This window comes from Salmo salar, chromosome 01 (genome assembly GCF_965601325.2).
Source record: "Salmo salar chromosome 01, fSalSal1, whole genome shotgun sequence".
Taxonomy (NCBI): Eukaryota; Metazoa; Chordata; class Actinopteri; order Salmoniformes; family Salmonidae; genus Salmo; species Salmo salar.
Window position 1 is genome coordinate 144,020,161 of NC_138291.1, and position 19,188 is coordinate 144,039,348.

The 19,188-nt window shown below is 43.3% G+C and overlaps 1 protein-coding gene across 1 annotated transcript in view; it reads right to left on the reverse strand.

The window, feature by feature from the left end:
- Positions 1 to 19,188, reverse strand: part of wdr70 (WD repeat domain 70) — an 86,264-nt gene continuing 67,076 nt past the window's right edge. Inside the window, exons 14-18 of the mRNA XM_014130171.3 lie at positions 18,439 to 18,539; positions 10,834 to 10,913; positions 7,670 to 7,786; positions 3,297 to 3,459; positions 1 to 241 (exon numbers count right to left, since the gene is read on the reverse strand). Of these exons, the coding sequence (XP_013985646.1) occupies positions 154 to 241; positions 3,297 to 3,459; positions 7,670 to 7,786; positions 10,834 to 10,913; positions 18,439 to 18,539 (549 nt within the window). The 3' untranslated portion in view covers positions 1 to 153. The remainder of the gene's footprint in view (positions 242 to 3,296; positions 3,460 to 7,669; positions 7,787 to 10,833; positions 10,914 to 18,438; positions 18,540 to 19,188) is intronic.

Sequence of the window (19,188 nt, forward strand, 5' to 3'; positions counted from 1 at the left end):
TGACTTGGATGAACTGTCCCTTTTATTACTGTTTCTCAGGAGATCATAAACGACACTACATTTGATTCAAGTACAGTAAAGTACAAAAACATGCACATATCCAAACACACCTGTGCACACTCGCACAAACACACACAAAGGGGTTGCTGCGGCTCAGATCTTGCGTTTCTTCCACTCTGGTTCCTTGTCAGCCTCTTCATCAGACTCTTCCTCCTCTTGAAAGATGGCATCTGGTTGGGTCCTGGCAGAAGACCGGGAGAAGGGGAGACAACTTACTACACATCTTTTACTTTGGTACAGTACAATACAACCATCCTTATTCAATCCAAATAAGAGGGTCGAATTCAGGGTCAACCCTCACTAGACAATGAAAACAGATGTGGGAGATGAAAGGGACAAGATAAAGAGAGAGAACGGAGGAGTAGTGAAAGGGAAAGGACACAAACCAGTGCAGCAGGACAGGATGAGATTAAACATTCCTCTATTTTTATCACTCTGTCTATTCTGAGCAGTGATTAAAAGCCAACATCTGTCCTGTGTGAGTTACGGAGGGGATGTGACACACACTCATAGAAACGTGCACAGACGTACGCGGAAAAAACACACACATAGGGTTGGACTATAGGAAGGAGTACGGAAATTAAGAATATGCTCTTCCAAAACTTTCACTAGTTCACTCATTACCACTGCAATTAGCAGTGGTAATGAGTGATCTCCCCATACTGGGTCAATTGGCTGAACCAGGCCACTCAGATGAGAGGCTACAGGTAGGGTTACATGGATCAGGGGGTTCACTTAGGCCAGACTAGATCAGGGTGTGTACTTAGTCCCCTCCTGTACTCCCTGTTCACCCATGACCGCGTGGCCAAACACGACTCCAACACCATCATTAAGTTTGCTGACGACACAACAGCGGGAGGCCTGATCACCGACAATGATGAGATGGCCTATAGGGAGGTGGTCAGAGAACTGGCAGTGTGGTGCCAGGACAACAACCTCTCCCTCATTGTGAGCAAGACAAAGGAGCTGATCGTGGACTACAGGAAAAGGCGGGCCGAACAGGCCCCCATTATCATCAACAGGGCTGTAGTGGAGTGGGTCGAGAGTTTCAAGTTCCTTGGTGTCCACATCACCAACGAACTGTCATGGTCAAAACATACCAAGACAGTCGTGAAGATGGCACGACAAAACCTTTTCCACCTCGGGAGACTGAAAAGATTTGGCATGGGTCCTCAGATCCTGAAAAAGTTGCACCATCGAGAGCATCCGGACCGGTTGCATCCCTGCCTGGTATGGCAACTGCTCGGCATCTGACCGTAAGGCGCTACAGAGGGTAGTGCGAACGGCCCAGTACGTCACTGGGGCCAAGCTTCCTGCCATCCAGGACCTATATAATAGGTGGTGTCAGAGGAAAGCCCAAAAAATGTCAAAGACTCCAGTCACCCAAGTTATAGACTATTTTCTCTGCTACCGCACGGCAAGCAGTACCGGAGTGCCAAGTCTAGGACCAAAAGGCTCCTCAACAGCTTCTACCCCCAGGACAATTTACATTGACCCCCCCTTGTACACTGCTGCTACTCACTGTTTGTTTGTTACCTGTGCAATGTCACTTCACCCCCTACCTACATGTACAAATTACCTCAACTAGCCTGTACCCCTGCACACTGACTCGGTACCAGTGCACCCTGTATATAACCTTGTTATTGTGTTAATTTTTATTATTACTTTTTATTTTAGCCTACTTGGTAAATATTTTAATATTGATAATATCTTCTTCTTGAACTGCACTGTTGGTTAAGGGCTTGTAAGTAAGCATTTCACGGTAAAGTTTACACTAGTTGTATTCGGCGCATGTGGCAAATAAAGTTTGATTTGATCTTATGGCACCTTGGAGTGTCTTACCCTACTGACTACACCACTAAATACTTTCTAAGCACACATACAGGTAACTGCCAAAATAAAGGAAACGCTTGAGTAAATGAGGGATACAAAGTATATTTAAAGCAGGTGCTTCCAAACTGGTGAGTTAATCAAGCAATTAACATCCCATCATGCTTAGGGTCATCGTGCTTAGGGTACTGTATACAAATGTCCAGTTGCCCATTATTTTGGCTACCATGGCTAAAAGAAATATCAGTGACTTTTAAAGAGGGATCTCAAAGGAGCATAGGGGGTTTAAAGTGTGTGTCTCAGTCACCAGATCTCAACCAAATCTAACACTTATGGGGGATTCTGGAGCGGCGCCTGAGACAGCGGTTTCCAACACCATCAACCATCATTTTCACCCCATCCTGGAACTTTTGAGGATTTATGACATAGCCCCTCTAGTAATTAGCAGGATTTCTATGGTCAGATCCCACCAATAGAGTTCCAGACACATTTAGAATCTATGCCAAGGTGCACTGAAGCTGTTCTGGCTCATGGTGGCCCAACGCCCTATTAGGTTGGTGTTTCTTTTATTTCGGCAGTTACATGTACCTGTATGGATGACGATGAAGAGGATGATGATAACATCTCCATAACTCATCTCTGCACCTGTCCACTGGTGAGGTGATAAGCTATTGACAGACAATCTATTGTGATTGTGTCGCTAGAATTAGACTGATGCATAATGCATGTGAACACCCAAACAAGCAGAGACCAGAGCCAAGAGAGGTGTGACTGTTGCTGTTACTCCCAGAGGGCCAAACCTGGGCCAGGCTACACTCCAACCTCTAGAGCAATAGCATCAACATGAGGGAATCTCTCTCAGGGGAGTGACCTATTCTTACGCCTGGTCATTTTAGATTTTCGATCATTAAATTGAGTTAAAAGGTTATATAAGGTAAAACTGTCAACCACAATAAGTTCATTCACTCATTTACTGTTCCAACTAAAATACTGTGAGCTTATCTCCTGCCAAACACCCTGCCATGAATTACATTGAACGGGCCTGCTCATACCATCAAGGGGTCCGATACGTCTACAGATGAATGTGGAAGTTCTCCTTCAACACCTTTAGATCCTCAGCCAAGAATAGCCCCGTTCTTTAGCCAGCGTGTCTGTGGACACTGAGGTGAAACACAAGCCCTCTCAGGTAGCTGATTGGTTGTGAGTGGGCCTCCAGGCCTAGGCTGCAGCTTTTTAAACATTCATGTGTCACCAAGCCAGCCAGGCAGGAAGGCTGGAACCTTAGCACAGCCACCCTGCCATAAACTACACCCAGTGAAGACTCACCTTACTGTCTGTCTGCGTCATCCCAGGAGTGTGTGTGTGTGTGTCTGTGTGTGTGTGTCTGTACGTGTGGCCAGTCTTACTTGGTGTAGGCAGGGGCGACCCAGTAGGGGTTTTCGGAGGCCTCCTTGGCGTGTCGGAGGATGGCCTGGCGAGGATTGCTATCGTCTGTTTTGTCCAGAGCAATGTTCTTGACAATGAAAGAGGACAGAGTACCTCCATGGGCTGCCACGCGACCACCACGACCTGATAGGAGACGACAACCACTGGGTTAGGAACACACGGAACTCATGCACAAGCACAGACAGACAGGCAGTGAGGCAGACAGAGACAGACACACCAGCAAAAGCATACACACCACCAAACATAGATGTCAGAAAAAGTCTACCACAAATGTAGTGACATGCAAGGAAACACATTCCTCTTCCGCCAAAACATACACACATGAGAACGTTGGGAAAAACATCCTCGTCTCTGTAAGAGGGTATTTATGTTGCGTTTAAACATGGACTGGCCACACACCCACCCACACCCACCACCCACCCACACACACACACACACACACACACACACACACACACACACACACACACACACACACACACACACACACACACACACACACACACACACACACACAGAGGCCCAGCTGAAAGAGGAGACTCCAGTGATATCCTGTCTCCAGTGGGTTGGTGTCAGGGGTGGCTGTTAAGGGAGGGTTGAAGGAGGTCCTCTTGCAAGAAACCAGCCAAAATCCCAAACATTACACTACATTAAAAGGTAGGTTAATCAGGATGATAAACAAATGACAGTGAATTAGCCAACAAGTCATTCTGTCTCTACCTCTTTCTTCCACTTTCTCCATCTCGAGGAAGAAAATATGGGAACGTTTCAAGAGGAAAGCTGGGGTGTAAACTTTCTCATCGCATCACAGCTAAACAGACAGCTGGGAGACATTTAGTCCAGAAAGGTTGTGCCCGCACCTCAGCTTATTGAGTGAGGGTCAGGTAGAGCGTAGAGGTTGACTGTATGCAGCGTGGACATAGGAGTTCACCTTAGTGCAGCAGCATCACTAGGCAGTTAGGGAAATGACACAGTGGCCAAACGTGTTAGGAGTGAAAAGCCCACAGGGGCTTAGAGTGAAAAGTATTTATAACAGCGTGAAAATCTATACTGCTGTGTGACGCCGAACTGCAGCTGTATTACCGTAGAAAATCTAATCTAGGGTATGAGTGGCTTTGGATGAATGTGTCTGCCGTCTGGAAAGCTAAGAATGATCGAGTCAATTCATTTCAAGAGGATAACACTTCCAACAGTCAAGCCCCTGGATGCACCTGCCTTGGGTAAGAAGTGTTCCTACCACCAGTAATAACACTAGTAGACAGATATAGTGGCGGTATTGGTCGTGTAACATTAATAACAGTAGATATATGTAGTGGTATATAACTGCCAAAATAAAGGAAACACCAACATAAAGTGTCTCAATAGGGCGTTGGGCCACAACGAGCCAGAACAGCTTCAATGTGCCTTGGCAAAGATTCTCTAAGTGTCTGGAAGGATGTGACACCAGTCTTCCACAAGAAATTCGATCATTTAGTGTGTTTACGATGCTGGAAAACGCCGTCTCAGGCGCCGCTCGAGAATCTCCCATACCGTAAGTGTTCAATTGGGTTGCGATCTGGTGACTGAGACGGCCATGGAATATGGTTGACATTATTTTCGTGCTCATCAAACCATTCAGTAACCACTTGTGCCCTGTGGATGGGGGCATTCTCATCCTGGAAGAGACCACTCCCATCAGGATAGATATTCATCACCATAGGTTAAAAGTGATCACTCAGAATTAGGTTTGGGCGACATACCGTTTATAGCGTATACCGGGGTATTTTGAAATATAGACGGTATGATTTCCAATACCGTAATAAATAAATAATGAATAATAATAGGGCTGTATTTTTCCATATACGGTGCCTTCAGAAAGTATTTATACACTTGACTTATTCCAAATTCTGCTGTTAGAGCCTGAATTTAAAAGGGATGAAATGTTTTATCTCTGTCACCCATCTACACACAACACCTCATAATGACAAAGTAAAAACATGTTTTTTATATTTTTTGTAAATTTATTGAAAATTAAATACAAAAATAGAACTTTTCACACCCCTTTCAATAATTTGTAGAAGCACCTTTGGCGGTGATTACAGCTGTGAGTCTATTTGGGTAAGTCTCTAAATGTTAACTAGTGCATGTAAACTTCTGACTCACTGGAATTGGGATACAGTGAATTATAAGTGAAAAAATATGTCTGTAAACAATTGTTGGTAAAATGACTTGTGTCATGCACAAAGTAGATGTCCTAACCGACTTGCCAAAACTAGTTTGTTAACAAGAAATTGTGGAGTGGTTGAAAAACGAGTTTTAATGACTCCAACCTAAGTGTATGTAAACTTCCAACTTCAACTGTGTGTATATATATATATATTTTTTTTGTACCTTTATTTAATTAGGCAAGTCAGTTAAGAACAAATTCTTATTTACAATGACGGCCTACAGCGGCCAAGCCCGGACGACGAAAGGCCAATTGTGCGCTGCCCTATGGGACTCCCAATCATGGCTGGTTGAGATATGGCCTGGATTCGAACCAGGGTGTCTGTAGTGACGCCTCTAGCACTGAGATGCAGAGTAGACTGCTGCGCCACCCGGGAGCTTCTCTAAGAGCTTTGCACACCTGGAATGTACAATATTTGGCCATTATTCTTTAAAAAATTCTTCAAGCTCTATGTGCTGATAGTTGATCATGGCTATAGCGCCATTTTCAAGACTTGCCATAGATTTAAGTAAAAAATTGAACTCGGCCACTCAGTAACATTCAATGTCTTCTTGGTAAGCAACTCCATTGTATATTTGGCTTCGTGTTTTAGGTTATTGTACTGCTGAAAGGTGAATTAGTGTCCCAGTGTCTGTTGGAAAGAAGACAAACAGGTTTTTCTCTAGGATTTTGCCTGTGCTTATAGCTGTATTTCGTTTATTTTTATCCTAAAAAAATTCCCTAGTCCTTGCTGATGAAAAGCATACCCATAACATGATGCAGCCACCACCATGCTTGGAAATATGAAGAATAGTACTCATTGATGTGTTGTGTTTGCTCCAAACATAACACTTTGTATTCAGAACAAAAAGTTAATTTCTTTGCCACATTTATTGCAGTATTACTTAAGTGCATTTTTGCAAACGAGATGCATGTTTTGGAATATTTATATTCTGTACAGGCTTTCTACTTTTCACTCTGTCATTTAGGTTAGTATTGTGGAGTAACTACAATGTTGTTGATCCATCCTCAGTTCTCATATAACAACCATTAAACTCTGTAACTGTTTTTAAGTCACCATTTGCCTCGTGGTGAAATCCCTGAGTGGTTTCCTTCCACTCCGGCAACTGAGTTAAGAAGGACGCTGTCACGTCCTGACCAGTAAAAGGGGTTGTTTGTTATTGTAGTGTGGTCAGGGCGTGGCAGTGGGTGTTTGTTTTGTGTGTTTCGGGGGTTTTGGGTTATGTTCTAGTTTTTCTATTTCTATGTTTCTATCTAGCTTTTCTATGCCTATGTTGGTTTTGGTAGGACCTCCAATTAGATGCAGCTGGTTGTCATTGCCTCTAATTGGAGGCCATATTTAGTTGGGTTAGTTTTCTCTTGTGTTTTGTGGGTGGTTGTTTCCTAGTATAGTCTGAGCACCTTACGGGACTGTTTTCGTCGTTTGTTTTGTGTAAGTGTTTTTTTTTTTTTTTCTTCAATAAATACGAAGATGAGCAATATACCCGCTGCATATTGGTCCGATGATTTCTCCTCTTCAGACGACGAAGATTACGACAGACACCTGTATCTTTGTAGTGACTGGGTGTATTGATACACCATCCAAAGTATAATTAATAACTTCACCATGCTCAAAGGAATATTCAAAGTCTGCTTTTTTTCAACCCATCTACCAATATGTGCCCTTCTTTGTGAGGCATTGGAAAACCTCCCTGGTCTTTGTGGTTGAATCTGTGATTGAAATTCACCACTCGATTGAGGGATCTTACAGATAATTGTATATGTGGGGTACAGAGATGGGGTAGTCATTCAAAAATCATGTTACCCACTATTACTGAACACGGAATGACTCCGTGCAACTTATTATGTGATTTGTTAAGCACATTTTTTACTCCTGAACTTATTTAGGTGTGCCATAACAGAGTGGTTGAATACTTATTTGCTTTACATCTGTATTCATTTCTAAAACGTTCTACAAACAAAATGCCACATTGACATTATGGGGTATTGTGTGTAGATCAGTGACACAAAATCTAAATGTAATCCATTTTAAAGTCAGGCTTTAACACAACAAAATGCGGAACAAGGGGTGTGAATACTGTATAATATATATGTATGTATGTAGTGGAATTTTCCGTGTAACGTTACCTGGTCCAGTGACAGGGGGTTCAGGCTTGTGGGATTTCATTGGGTCCAGTCTGTCTTTCTCCAGCTGTTTCTTAGTGCTGCGCTGCCGGGCCTCGCGGAACATGGGAAGAGCATGGGCTGGCGGGAGAGAAGAAATGATAAAATATGAGAGAGAGAGAGAGAGAGGGGGAGAAACAGAAAACGAGTAGAAAACGCATACATTAACAAACACTTCAATAAGCCTAAGTGCAGAGCATAGCATAAAAGCCAAACACTCAAACACACCAAGTGACCTCTCGCGAGGTCTATAGCACTCTGCCTACTGCCATGTTGGACACCAACACTGTCACGTCCATGTTTATATTTCACAGTTTGCTGAACACCACCCCAATGCATGTCTGGGGAACTTTACAGCGTAAGTGTGTATTCTATGTCTATACCTGAGTTATTGCGTGTGTCTCCCCAACAGTAGGTGTACGCTTGTATAACTGAGTAAGTACCAGTGTGTGTGTGTGTGTGTGTGTGTGTGTGTGTGTGTGTTTCCTCAGGGGTTACAAAGGGACACAGTGTGGGCTAGATGAAGTGATTTTCCATTCAGGAGCCCCTGTTGTCACTGCTCAGTGTTAATTCTTCTCCTCCATGCTACATTAAGCAAAAAGGTTACTGTTAACAGATTCCCACTCTTTTCTCAATGGGCCATCACCACGCTTCCTGTCCCCTCTAATTTTCCAGCACAAGGGCACAAGTGCGTCACTCAGCGACCGCGGTCATCAGACACCGGCCTATAGTCTCTCAGCTTGTCGGGGTGGCGATGAAATCACATGATGGATATTAGAGAAGGGTTCTGTCACCTAAACAATAAGCTGTGTTTCCCTCCTAGTCTATCACGGCTCAGCCAGGTGTCTTGTCCTCCAGTTACTGTTCATTCATTACCTCAGTGAAGTGAGAGGGTCTTCTGTATGAGGTTGAGAGAGCCACACGTCGTCCATGCACCGTGCAGCTGAATGACTCGTGTGGAAATGACAGACTGGCTGGGTTAAAGAATGGTCAAGTGTGGTGGGTTGTAGGGAGGGGGGGAGTGTGTTGATTCAGGAGAGGGGTGAGTGGGAGTATGAGACGGGAGTGTGTGTGTGTTAGCGGGGGTATCACGCTGCCGGGGCGAGGTGGCTGTCCCTGGCGTGACTGGAGCCCTGGTGGCTGACACGTGGCATCATGCCCTGTGGCTGTCTGTTCACTCACGCTCACCCCACACCATCAGCTAATGGCAACACTCGCTGATGCTGCCTCTGAAAGCTGTGTGTGTGTGTGTGTGTGTGTGTGTGTGTGTGTGTGTGTGTGTGTGTGTGTGTGTGTGTGTGTGTGTCACGGTTTCCGTTAGCCGGTAATAGTCGGCTTTTGGACGCAAACATTTTGAAAAGCAGATAAATAAAATTGGCGCCGGCCAATTATCTGGGAGAATATATATTTTTTTTTTGCATTGCTAAACAATGCTTTTTTTGCCTATTCATTGATGGAAATCCCAGTCGATGGAAATACATTTGACAGGTCATGCTTATCGGTCTATAGGTTCATTTGCATAATTTTGTGGAATACAAAATGGCGCATGGGTACATTCGGTATGCATCTTATTTATCACATGCGCACAGCGTTACAGACAAAAAGCCTTTGAGCGGAAAATCTGTCAGACAGCGCGAGAGCTGCTGCTAAGCTCCTCAAACAGCTCTTCGTTGCTGCTAAGCTCCTCAAACAGCTCTTCGTTGCTGCTAAGCTCCTCAAACAGCTCTTCGTTGCTGCTAAGCTCCCCAAACAGCTCTTCGTTGCTGCTAAGCTACTCAAATAGCTCTTCGTTGCGGCTAAGCTCCTCAAACAGCTCTTCGTTGCGGCTAAGCTCCTCAAACAGCTTCATCAGCGTGTCACACAGCACTTTGCAATGATCTAAAGGCAGTATGGATTTTGAAAACATACTTGTTTGAAACCTGAACGTTTTACTACATATTATGAGGCATGTCTTACCTTTCTTTAAAGTACCCTTGCCAAAATTTGACGATATCTGTAGAGGCAATCATTTTATAAAGACTTCCAGATGCCATTAAAACCAGTAACCTATTGTTTTATAAAGACTTCCATATGTCACTGAAACCAGTAGCCTATTTCTCTCATGTTCTATTGGTTTTCAAATCAACTTTCTTTCACCGTTCAGTAGCCAAAGGCACAATCCTAGCCATATTAGCAACCCATGCTAGTTCTTACATCTTTAGATCTCCCCTCTTTCTAGCGGATATTCATCTCTGTCACATGAAACCGCTAGCATGTGCAGTGTGGAACGAACATTCGTGCATAGCCTACTGAAGAAATAATAGTTTATCAACATTTTAAGCTAAATGTTGCATCAGCCTCAATGCTTTTTAACGTAAAAAAAATAAATAAATAATGTGTATAGCCTAGGCCTACTGGTTCTATTCATTCGGGATAGGCTATTTCTTTCTCAACAAGCTGACCAAAAGAACAGGTCAACTTTTCTACTATGGGGGATAGTAGATTGACATAGGCTAGTGATTTTGCTGATCGTTACTGGTCTTGTTGTCTGAGGAAAAGTACATGTGGACAGTTATTTTAACATCTTCAAAGTACGCATTGGAATTCAGTAAGAAGAACGGTCAAATGTCCAGCGCTACATTTTCCCAACGGAAACCCTGGTGTATGTGTGTATAGTGTTCCGATTGTCTAACAAGCTTTCACAAGCCCCCCCCATTCCACATCATGCAGTAATGCGGTGGCTTTCTGTGTTCTGTGCAGTGCGTTTTAGACTAGGATGGCTGTCCTTCCTGGAACTCCGTGACATATGGGAGGGTGCAGGTCACTGGTGACCAGATGGTTGTAGCTGGTTCAAGGTAGCTCCTACCGCTGTAGTACCCTTGAGAAAGGCACTTAAGCCAAATTGCTCTGGTAATTGTCCACCTCGTAAACTGACTAAATTGTATGCCTTTCACAACGACTTACCCTGAGGGAAAGAGGGTCTATAATGCCTATATGACAGTGTTAGGACCGACAGCTACTGTTTAACTTGAGTTACGACTACAAGGAGCTACTAGTTAGGAAAGAATTAAGTGATCATGGATGGTATATGGTAGGTGTGTTGTAGATCTCATACTAAATAATGCACAGGTGTGTGTTGAGGTACTTACGTGTGATGATGTAGTCTTGCGTCAGTGTCTCCGCTTGCCTCTCTTTCCTCTTGCTCTTCACCACACACAGCTTAGCTCCCCTACACACAGAGAGATAGAGGAGACACCATAGAGTTCATATTTCATTATGTGGGAGACACGGTCAGCTTTATACACCGTTCTCAAACGTGGGTGACTGTAGGTTAGATACAGTACAGGCCAGTCTCTTCTGATCTGCTCCTAACAGGATGGAGTCTAGACAACCCACTTCCGACTAGTGTTGTCGCAATACCAGAATATTGACTTCCATACTGATACCAGGTTTAATATCATGATACTCGATACCAAAACGATACTCGATACTGAAACAATACCACAGCAAAAAAAGAAAGTGTATTAGCTTAAGTCACTGAATAACCACTGGGCTTTAGTTTTTAAACATTGAACAATATGTTGATAAATGGTAGAACAAAAAAAAAAAAAAAAAAAATATCTTCCGTTCTATATTAAGTTGCTTGAAATAATAAAACACCATATTAAATAACAGAAGAATCTTACATCTTCCTTATGCAAAACCATACCAGACATAAAAATCATTTAAAAAGTACATCTAAACGGTTTTAAAATATAATTTGATACACGTTAAGTTGAAGTTGCTCATCTATGGCCATAATATTGGGTCAAATGACATTCATTATACGCAAATAATTGAATGTATAATATGAATAGTTTGAGCCAAAACGACATAAAACACACACTTTGAAGCTTCTATTTTTATTTTCACCTTTATTTAACCAGGTAGGCTAGTTGAGAACAAGTTCTCATTTACAACTGCGACCTGGCCAAGATAAAGCAAAGCAGTGCGACAAAAACAGCTGAGAGTTACACATAAACAAATGTACAGTCAATAACACAATAGAAAAAATATATATGTACAGTGTGTGCAAATGTAGAAGAGTAGGGAGGTAAGGCTATAAATAGGCCATAGAGGCAAAATAGGTACAATTTATCATTAACACTGGAGTGATAGATGTGCAGATGATGATGTGCAAGTAGAGATACTGGGGTGCAAAAGAACAAGAGGATAAGTAACAATATGTGGCTGAGGTAGTTGGGTGTGCTATTTACAGATTGGCTGTGTACAGGTACAGTGATCGCTAAGCTGCTCTGACAGCTGATGCTTAAAATTAGAGAGGGAGATATAAGACCCCAGCTTCAGTGATTTTTGTAAATCGTTCCAGTCACAGGCAGCAGAGAACTGGAAGGAAAGGTGGCCAAAGGAAGTGTTGGTTTTGGGGATGACCAGTGAAATATACCTGCTGGAGCGTGTGCTACGGGTGGGTGTTACTATGGTGACCAGTGAGCTGAGATAAGGCAGGGCTTTACCTAGCAAAGACTTATAGATGACCTGGAGCCAGTGGATTTGGCGACGAATATGTAGTGAGGGCCAGCCAACGCGAGCATACAGGTCACAGTGGTGGGTAGTATATGGGGCTTTGGTGACAAAACGGATGGCACTGTGATAGACTACGTCCAGTTTGCTGAGTAGAGTGTTGGAGGGTGTTACGAGGGTATGTTTGGGATCATGAGTGAAGGAGGCTTTGTTGCGAAATAGGAAGCCGATTCTAGATTTAATTTTGGATTGGAGATGCTTAATGTGAGTCTGGAAGGAGAGTTTACAGTCTAACCAGACACCTAGGTATTTGTAGTTGTCCACATATTCTAGGTCAGAACCGTCCAGAGTAGTGATGCTAGTCGGGCGGGAGGGTGCGGGCAGCAATCGTTTGAAGAGCATGCACTTAGTTTTACTAGTATTTAAAAGCAGTTGAAGACTACGGAAGGAGCGTTGTATGGTACTGAAGCTCATTTGGATGTTTGTTAGCACAGTGTCCAAAGAAGGGCAAGATGTATACAAAATGGTGTCGTCTGCATAGAGGTGGATCAGAGAATCACCAGCAGCAAGAGCAATGTCATTGATATATACAGAGAAAAGAGTAGGCCCAATAATTGAACCCTGTGGCACCCCCATAGAGACTGCCAGAGGTCCGGATGGGACAACAGGCCCTCCGAATTGACACACTGAACTCTGTCTGAGAAGTAGTTGGTGAACCAGGCGAGGCAGTCATTTGAGAAGCCAAGGATATTGAGTCTGTTTGTTAACTTGGCTTTCAAAGATTTTCGAAAAGGCAGGGTAGGATGGATATAGGTCTATAACAGTTTGGGTCTAGAGTGTCTCCTCCTTTGAAGAGGGGGATGACCGCGGCAGCTTTCCAATCTTTGGGGATCACAAACGATACGAAAGAGAGGTTGAATAGGCTAGTAATAGGGGTTGCAACAATTTCGGCGGATAATTTTAGAAAGAGAGAGTCCAGATTGTCTAGCCCAGCTGATTTGTAGGGATCCAGATTTTGCAGCTCTTTCAGAACATCAGCTGTGGGGGGGGGGGGCTTTGGCAAGTTGCTGCAGGGGGGGCTGAGGTGTTGGCCGGGATAGGGGTAGCCAGGCCTCTTGCAAAAAAAACTACCATAGAAATACAAATAATTTTGCACAGCATACTATGATTCCCAGAGTACATTTTAAATCCCAGGATGCAATGCTCCACCCAGGGCTGCTGGTGGGCTAGTGGCTACTGCTAGCAAGCCCACAAGTTCAGACAAACAAAGTACTCTAAATATACTGCTGTCATAAGTTGAGTGCATTTCACATTACTTTTGGGTTGTCATATTATAATGCTCACATGAATGTCATGCTGAATATACACTGCTCAAAAAAGATAAAGGGAACACTAAAATAACACATCCTAGATCTGAATGAATGAAATAATCTTATTAAATACTTTTTTCTTTACATAGTTGAATGTGCTGACAACAAAATCACACAAAAATAATCAATGTAAATCCAATTTATCAACCCATGGAGGTCTGGATTTGGAGTCACACTCAAAATTCAAGTGGAAAACCACACTACAGGCTGATCCAACTTTGATGTAATGTCCTTAAAACAAGTCAAAATGAGGCTCAGTAGTGTGTGTGGCCTCCACGTGCCTGTATGACCTCCCTACAACGCCTGGGCATGCTCCCGATGAGGTGGCGGATGGTCTCCTGAGGGATCTCCTCCCAGACCTGGACTAAAGCATCCGCCAACTCCTGGACAGTCTGTGGTGCAATGTGGCGTTGGTGGATGGAGCGAGACATGATGTCCCAGATGTGCTCAATTGGATTCAGGTCTGGGGAACGGGCAGGCCAGTCCATAGTATCAATGCCTTCCTCTTGCAGGAACTGCTGACACACTCCAGCCACATGAGGTCTAGCATTGTCTTGCATTAGGAGGAACCCAGGGCCAACCGCACCAGCATATGGTCTCACAAGGGGTCTGAGGATCTCATCTCGGTACCTAATGGCAGTCAGGCTACCTCTGGCGAGCACATGGAGGGCTGTGCGGCCCCCCAAAGAAATGCCACCCCACACCATGACTGACCCACCGCCAAACCGGTCATGCTGGAGGATGTTGCAGGCAGCAGAACGTTCTCCACGGCGTCTCCAGACTGTCACGTCTGTCACATGTGCTCAGTGTGAACCTGCTTTCATTTGTGAAGAGCACAGGGCGCCAGTGGCGAATTTGCCAATCTTGGTGTTCTCTGGCAAATGCCAAACGTCCTGCACGGTGTTGGGCTGTAAGCACAACCCCCACCTGTGGATGTCAGGCCCTCATACCACCCTCATGGAGTCTGTTTCTGACCGTTTGAGCAGACACATGCATATTTGTGGCCTGCTGGAGGTCATTTTGCAGGGCTCTGGCAGTGCTTCTCCTGCTCCTCCTTGCACAAAGGCGGAGGTAGCGGTCCTGCTGCTGGGTTGTTGCCCTCCTACGGCCTCCTCCACGTCTCCTGATGTACTGGCCTGTCTCCTGGTAGCGCCTCCATGCTCTGAACACTACGCTGACAGACACAGCAAACCTTGCCACAGCTCGCATTGATGTGCCATCCTGGATGAGCTGCACTACCTAAGCCACTTGTGTGGGTTGTAGACTCCGTCTCATGCTACCACTAGAGTGAAAGCACCGCCAGCATTCAAAAGTGACCAAAACATCAGCCAGGAAGCATAGGAACTGAGAAGTGGTCTGTGGTCACCACCTGCACAACCACTCCTTTATAGGGGGTGTCTTGCTAATTGCCTATAATTTCCACCTGTTGTCTATTCCATTTGCACAACAGCATGTGAAATTTGTCAATCAGTGTTGCTTCCTAAGTGGACAGTTTGATTTCACAGAAGTGTGATTGACTTGGAGTTACATTGTGTTGTTTAAGTGTTCCCTTTATTTTTTGGAGCAGTGCATGTTCATGTCATTGTCACTCAAAAATAATTTGAATTTACAGTGCCTTTAGAAGGTATTCATACCTCTTGATTTATTCCACATTTTGTTGTTACACAGCCTGAATTCAAAACGTATTAAATATACAGTACTGTTCAAAAGTTTGTGGTCACTTAGTAATGTCCTTGTTTTCCATGAAAACATACATGAAATGAGTTGCAAAATGAATAGGAAATATAGTCAAGATGTTGACAAGGACATAAATAATGATTTTTAATAATAATTGTGTCCTTCAAACGTTGCTTTCGTCAAAGAATCCTCCATTTGCAGCAATTACAGCCATGCAGACCTTTGGCATTCTAGTTGTCAATTTGTTGAGGTAATCTGAAGAGATTTCACCCTATGCTTCCTGAAGCACCTCCCACAAGTTGGATTGGCTTGATAGGCACTTCTTACGTATCCATACGGTCAAGCTGCTCCCACAACAGCTCAATAGGGTTGAGATCTGGTGACTGTGCTGGCCACTCCATTATAGGCAGAATACCAGCTGACTGCTTCTTCCCTACATAGTTCATGCATAGTTTGGAGCTGTGCTTTGGGTCATTGTCCTGCTGTAGGAGGAAATTGGCTCCAACCGTCCACAGGGTACGGCATGGCATTGCAAAATGGAGTGATAGCCTTCCTTCTTCAAGATCCCTTTTACCCTGTACAAATCTCCCACTTTACCACCACCAAAGCACCCCCAGACCATCACATTGCCTCCACCATGCTTGACAGATGGCGTCAAGAACTCCTCCAGCATCTTAGAATTTTTTCTGCATCTCAAAAAAGTTCTTCTTTGTGATCCCAACACCTCAAACTTAGATTCATCTGTCCATAACACTTTTTTCCAATCTTCCTCTGTCCAGTGTCTGTGTTCTTTTCCCCATCTTAATCTTTTATTTTTATTGGCCAGTCTGAGATATGGCTTTTTCTTTGCAACTCTGCCTTGATGGCCAGCATGTTTCAGTTTTCAGCTGCTCTAACATAATTGCAAAAGGGATTTCTAATGATTAATTAGCCTTTTAAGATGATAAACTTGGATTAGCTAACACAACGTGCCATTGGAACACAGGAGTGATGGTTGCTGATAATGGGCCTCTGTACGCCTATGTAGATATTCCCTAAAAAAATCTTCCAGCTACAATAGTCATTTACAACATTAACAACGTCTACACAGTATTTCTGATCAATTTGATGTTATTTTAATGGACTTCTTAAAAATATTTTCTTTCAAATACAAGGACATTTCTACGTGACCCTAAACTTTTGAATGGTAGTGTATGTTTTTTCTCACCCATCTACACACAATATCCCATAATTGTATTGAAATGTTTGCAAATGTATTGAAAATGAAATACAGAAATAACTAATTTGCATAAGTATTCACACCCTCGAGTCAATATGTTGTAGAAGCACCTGTGGCAGCGATTACAGCTGTGACTATTTCTGGGTAAGTCTCTAAGAGCTTGGATTGTGCAATATTCGCCCATTATTCTTTTCAAAATTCTTCCAGCTCTGTAAAATTGGTTGTTGATCATTGTTAGACAACCATTTTCAGGTCTTGCATACATTTTCAAGTAGATTTAAGTCAAAAACGTAACTCGGCCACACAGGAACATTCACTGTCTTCTTGGTAAGCAAATCCAGTGTAGATTTGGCCTTTTAGGTTACTGTCCTGCTGAAAGGTGAATTAATCACCCAGTGTCTGGTGGAAGGCAGACAACCAGATTTTCCTATAGGATTTTACCTGTGCTTAGCTCCATTCCATTTATTTTTTTATCCTGAAAAACTCCCAATTTGTTAACGATTACAAGCCTACCCATAACATGATGCAGCCACCACTATGCTTGAAAATATTGAGAATGGTATTCAATAATGTGTTGTATTGGATTTACCCCGATCATAACACTTTGTATTCAGGACAAAAAGTGAATTGCTTTTCCAAATATTTTGCAGTATTATGTTAGTGCCTTGTTGCAAACAGGATGCATGTTTTTGAATATATTTATTCTGTATAGGCTTCTTTCTTGTCACTATGAATTAGGTTAGTATTGTGGAGTAACTACAATGTTGTTGATCCATCCTCAGTTTTCTATCACAGCCATTAAACAAACTATTTTAAAGTCACCATTGGCCTCAGGGTGAAATCAAAGGGATATACAATGTCTGCTTTTTATTACCCATCTACCAATAGGTGCCCTTCTTTGCGAGGCATTGGAAAACCTCCCTGGTCTTTGTGGTTGAATCTGTGTTTGAAATTCACTGCTCGACTAAGGGACCTTAAAGATAATTGTATGTGTGGGGTACAGAGATTAGGTAAAAATCCTGTTAAACACTATTATTGCACACAGAGTCCACGCAACTTATTATTTGACTTGTTAAGCACATTTTCACTCCTGATCTTATTTAGGCTTGCTATAAGAAAGGGATTGTATACTTATTTACTCAAACCATTTCAGCTTTTTTTTTTTTTTAACATTATGGGGTATTGTGTGTAGGCCAGTGAAAGAAAATCTCAATTTAGGCTAAATTCAGGCTGTAAAACAACAAAATGTGGAAAAAGTCAAGGGGTGTGAAAATGTTCTGAAGGCACTGTAGTTACTAGTAGAATAACGTTACAATGCAAATGTCATGTGTGAATATACATATCTTTTTTAAGTAGTTTTGGAACTAAAACTTCCTTGCACTGCACGGCTTTGTAACACTTTTTGCATAGTTGTTTGGGTGGGCTGGCCCTCATCTGCTCTGCAAGGAAAGTATTCCCATATTTCGCTTCAGGAGTCATTTTTGTCAACAAGCTGCGGGCATGGAGGTATGTTTTCGTTAGAAGAAGCCATGCTGTCGGCATTTTCTCTCCCCTCGCATGCTTCCCAAAAGTGGCTCTCGCTGTGTCAGCTGCATGCACAAGCGCAAGTAGCCTGGCTAGCTTACTACTGCCCCCTTGAGAAGACTCAGACAAATTACTAGACAGACTCAATCCCTTTCAATCCGTACATGACGTGAGACTCACATATGACAGAACTATCGAAAGTAACAAAAATTATAGCACCGACCCGTTTGTCATGTTCTAGTATCAAAAAAGTACCGACGTTTCAGTATACCGTGCAACACTACTTCAAACCTATTATCAAATATACACACTATCATTTCTCAATGGGAGTTTGTACAGTGAAGTTAGAAAAAGACTGATAATGTACAGGACAGCTAAAAACTCGTCATGAAAAACACAACTTCCGTCCACAGCTAAAGGTAAGCATTCTCAGCGCAGCGTACCTGTGACTCTTGACAGGGTCGTAGTAGACCTTAGCCAGTCCGTTTCCAGTCCCCACCATAATCTGATTCAGCTTGGGATGCCAGAGACACCGCACCACACCCTGAAAAAGACACAAAGAGAAACAGAGACAGGAGATGAGCTTTTCAGAAACATGGTGAATATTTGATTGTAACATGAGATTAAAAACATTCTTAGTGAAAACTGCAGGAGCGGACACAGGCAGGTTTTGAACTGTCGGAGTGGTCGCTGCATTAGCTGACTATATTTGGTCGTCAGGACGCGGCCTGGATCCTTCAGTCTGTGTATGACAGATGGCTCGCTGCCAAGGGCAAATGTGACCACGCTCATCCAGAGTGTGTGTGTGTGTGTACGCAAAAGTGTGTGTGGGTTTAGCAGTGAGGAAGCACCTACGAGAGCATGTGTGAGGAGACTTCCAGTCAATTTGTTTGAAATTCTGAGTTGCAAAGCAGATGTGTGGCAGCTAACACAGTAGCGGCTGGATGTTGGGATGTTTCTGAATGTAGAGCAGAATGTTCAGGCTTTTTTGAGCTCTCTTCGTCCCTCTCTTGAAGACCCTCTTTGTAACAAAGGGGCCAAAACAGAGGACTGGAAGAGGATGCATTGCTCTCACGCATTGCACAATTAGCATACAACCGTGTAGCCGACGGTTGTGGACGAAGACCGTCATGAAAATAAAATATCCTTCATAACAGTAAAATGTCAAGTGTTTCATGAGCTGAAATAAGAAG